The sequence below is a fragment of the Pogona vitticeps genome, chromosome 1 (assembly GCF_051106095.1).
Source record: "Pogona vitticeps strain Pit_001003342236 chromosome 1, PviZW2.1, whole genome shotgun sequence".
In the NCBI taxonomy this organism is placed as follows: domain Eukaryota; kingdom Metazoa; phylum Chordata; class Lepidosauria; order Squamata; family Agamidae; genus Pogona; species Pogona vitticeps.
This window is the reverse complement of record NC_135783.1, coordinates 3,388,947-3,393,027: the sequence shown is the minus strand read 5'-3', so window position 1 is coordinate 3,393,027 and position 4,081 is coordinate 3,388,947. Positions and strand designations below refer to the sequence as shown.

General features: G+C 44.7%; 1 protein-coding gene across 1 annotated transcript in view; it reads right to left on the bottom strand.

Annotated features, from left to right (window-relative positions):
* Positions 1-615: 615 nt before the first annotated feature.
* NUGGC (nuclear GTPase, germinal center associated) overlaps positions 616-4,081 on the bottom strand; it is a 34,375-nt gene continuing 30,909 nt past the window's right edge. Inside the window, exon 18 of the mRNA XM_078381507.1 lies at positions 616-1,053. Coding sequence (XP_078237633.1) covers positions 959-1,053 — 95 coding nt within the window. The 3' untranslated portion in view covers positions 616-958. The remainder of the gene's footprint in view (positions 1,054-4,081) is intronic.

The following is a 4,081-nucleotide window of genomic DNA, read 5'->3' as shown; positions in this document are numbered from 1 at the left end:
ATCCCTGGTCTGTGTGACTTATTATAGGGAATGGTTGGTGGCAGCTTAGTGTAACTGTGTGATAGATCCCAGTAGGTCTGGGTTTGTCACACCAACTTCCCAAACCCCATTCAAATCTAAGGGCCTGGGTAACATTGTTGTAAAGCTGACGTGCATTTTTGTATGTTCATGACTTTGTGTACCTTGGCTCAACGATCTCTGATAACCTCTCCCTAGATGTTGAGCTGGATAAACGCATTGGGAAAGCAGCTACCATGTTCTCAAGACTCACAAAGTTTAGCTGGCCAGCGGGGAACCCATAATTGACTCTCCAAGCTTGTTGGCATTTTCTAATTGCAGTTGGCCCAAGAGACATCGCAAGCCAGGGGAAGCAAGAAATCTGTGCCACGGGTCTCTCCACCCCCAGGCCACCCCCTCCCGAAGTGACAACTTCTTCCTGGGGAATCTCCTGGCTGCCCACCTGATGGAGTTTCACTCAGAACCTTTAAGGAGGAGCATCGCTTCCTGGTCCAGTCCAGGACAATCAAACTAGGGAACACCTCCTTAGTCAGAAAGTCCCACAAGGTACCTATAACTATGCTGTGTAAAATACAAAATCCCTGGCAATGAAATATATTCCTTTTATTTTGATTTTATTGGTGTTTTTTTTTCTAAAATAAAAAGTCATAATGGCATAAGCCAAAAGGACAATCCATCAAGATATTTGCTCAAGCATAACAAATGAGTTGATGTTTCTTAGATAGTCTACATGGAAACATCTCCCTTTGATTATAAAATTGGCTAATGGAGCCGACGGAAAGCAAAACAACAGATTAAAAGGGTAGCAATGCCATGGGGGGGGGAAGGGTACGGTGAGCCAGTGCAAATCAGGAATACAAGTTCTTGTGTTGCCAAGTCACTTCACCACGAGAGCTCTCGCAATCGAAAGCATAACCTGAGATAAGGCGAAAATGATATTTCAGGAAGACGCCTCTTGGTCGCTCGTCCTCATTCCCGTATCTTGTTGCAACGTCCGGAGGATCTGCTGGATTTCTCTGCACTCATTTTTAATATCTGTTTGCAAAAGGAAGGAAGGAGTTGATGATGGTGGAAGGAAGGAAGGAAGGAAGGAAGGAAGGAAGGAAGGAAGGAAGGAAGGAAGGAAGGAAGGAAGGAAGGAAGGAAAGAAGGAGTACGATGTGGTCAAACATTCACAGACTCTCCTCTCCGGCCTCCATCGTTTCCCGGCCTTTCTCTCTAAGTCAAATACCTAATTTCCCTAAGCCAGATCTTCTCTTTACCCAGGCATCGATCACACGTGCCAAAAGAACCCCAGTTCTGCCAATTCTTTTTATCCCTTTCTTGAATCCGTATATATCTACAGGTGGTCGTGTGGTATAGATCCTGCTGGGCCCATTTGCATGGCTCTCAGTTCAATCGGTACATTTCTAGGCGACACCTGCCATATAAATCATACAAATCGATTCATTTGCCATCCTGTTTCTGGAGGGCCCTGCTGCCCTAACCGTTTCTTTCTTTCTTTCTTTCTTTCTTTCTTTCTTTCTTTCTTTCTTTCTTTCTTTCTTTCTTTCTTTCTTTCTTTCTTTCTTTCTTTCTTTCTTTCTTTCTTTCTTTCTTTCTTTCTTAAAATAAGTAAGTGATGCGTCACTATTTTCCTGTTCCTCACAACTGTTAGTCAATGCACAACCTATTAGACTTTGTCTTCTGTTCCCCTCTGTATTATTTCCTCCTTGGCCTTTAGGATGAGTCAAATGCCTACATTTTACACCTCAGCCCCCCCCAAACTACTGCCACCTACAAAAAAACTCCAAGTCTGGATGGCTCAGCAGTGAATCCCACAAATCTGATCAGCTGGAAAATTCAGCCTCGATCGTCCGTAGGCAATCCTGTAAGAGAGACTCATTCCCCATCTGGGGCATAAGGAGTAGGGTTGCCCGGTTGAGGCACATACCAGTGGCCTGGCAGAATTCAGGACTATCAAGCAAGACAGCCTGGTACTTAATTCGAAAGCCAGGGTCCCCCCTTTTTTTGCTCCAGCCGTGTAACAACAGCAGGTGGAAAACGGACCATCACGGAAGCTCCTAAGGTTAAACTTTTGGGCTTCCTTAGGAGGGAGGACAGCGGCTGCCACAGCTCTTAAACAGGAGGGTCAAACCCTTCGTCATTGTGTCCAGCAACCCAGGCAGATCGGCAACTGGCCTCCACCAACTACTGGAATGTTATCGGATATTACAGATGTGAAGAGGCCCTTTGACCACACAACAGAGCCTCAGTCCTCAGGAAGAACAACACCCACAGAGAGAGAAGGAATACACATCTGGGGTACCGGGATGTCTGGAAATCAGAAGGACAAGGAGAGGGAGGGCCTCCGCCACTTTCCATTCCCCGTCAAGAATTAAGAACTCACCGGATCACAGCCCGAACACCCATTAGGGCAAGGATCCAAAATGGGTTGCAGATCATTAGGCCCAATCACAATTTCAGGGTCTATGACTCCCTATTTGTAAACAGTATATATGTATCTGACCAATGTATTTTTGGGCCCTTTTCAGTCTTTATGAGAAGAGCCCCAGGGGTCTGTTTTGGCATACAGTGGTGCCTCGCATAGCAATCGCTCCGTATAGCGACGAAATCGCTTTGCGATGGACTTTTTGCCATTGCAAAAGCGATCGCTTTGCGATGGTCCCTATGGGTGAATTTCGCTTTGCGATGATCGCAGGGAAGCGATCACTGCAAAGCCCCCATTTTCGGCCAGCTGATCGGCAGTTTCAAAATGGCCGCTGGGTAAACAAAATGGTCACCCGATGTGTTTCCTCACTTAAGAGGCACCAGAAATGGCCGCCGCTATGGAGGATCTTGGCTTAAAGGTGAGTTTTTAACCCATAGGAACGCATTAATCACGTTTTAATGCGTTTCTATGGGCTTTTTAATATTGCTTTGCGATGTTATCGCTTAGCAGTGATTTTTTCTTCACGGATTAACATTGCTAAGCGAGGCACCACTGTACTTTGTTTTCTCAATAAACGCGTTGTACCACAGCCAGTTCATCTGCGTCCGGTCCTCTGCCTGAGATTAGCTCAAATTTCCTAAAAGCATCATGATCAAGGCTTACACCTCTTTTACTCACTCGTTCCCTTTTCCTCCTTTCCCTGCATCTCTCTCTCACTTCTTCACTTTCATTTTTGTTTTCCCATTGGCACAGTATCGGGAGGAGAAAGCAGGTTTTAAAGGACTTTCAAAGTACTGTATTATGAAAAGGAGAGGTGTTTTTTAAATGGAGCTAAGAGATGTTAATACAACACCGCTTTCTTTACAAATCAAAGCAGGATATGTCCCTATCTCTGCTCAAGCCGTCTTTCATCCCTAAGGGAGTGAGGGAAAGCTGTCTCCTTCTGAGCAATATATTTATGTTGTTTTTGTGGCAGCAACAGAGGCAGCTGCCACTAGCAATTTATCAATATCCCCTTTTTAAGGAAAAGAAATGTAAGGGCACAAGCACAGTGGTCATTAAGTGGTCACAGTGCACGAAAACCTGACCCCTTTGCAAAGTAAAAAAAATTGACAGCAACATTCATGGACACTGAAATGATAAGGAATGAAGCGATACATGCTCAGTAACTTTTAAAACAACTCTCCCGGTGAGAGGGGGGAAAACAATTGGCTGGCCAAATGAATCGATCTTACCCATGCAACATGTGAACATAAATTTATAAAACAATTGACGAATTGCAGAATCGAGATACCTGGGCTTTTTGTTTTTGGCACGTGTGATCAAGCCCTAATTCTACCCCGAAGCCACCATTTAAAATCAATAAATTCTGGGCCCAGATATACAATCAGAAGGAACTGAAGTTAAAACCAAGCACTGTGTAACTAGCAATTGCCAAACTTAGTGTATGGAAGTTAACTACCAGTTGTGAAAATGCATTTGAAGACCCTTTGCTCCCAAATCAAGCCAGTACCGGCACCTGTTAAATGCAAGTGTTTGCCACTGAGCCTGGCTATATTTTTATACAAGTCCGGTGGGTGCCCGTCAACGCAACTCTCTGCTTTTAATTTGCAAAGTTTGCTGCCAGGTCCA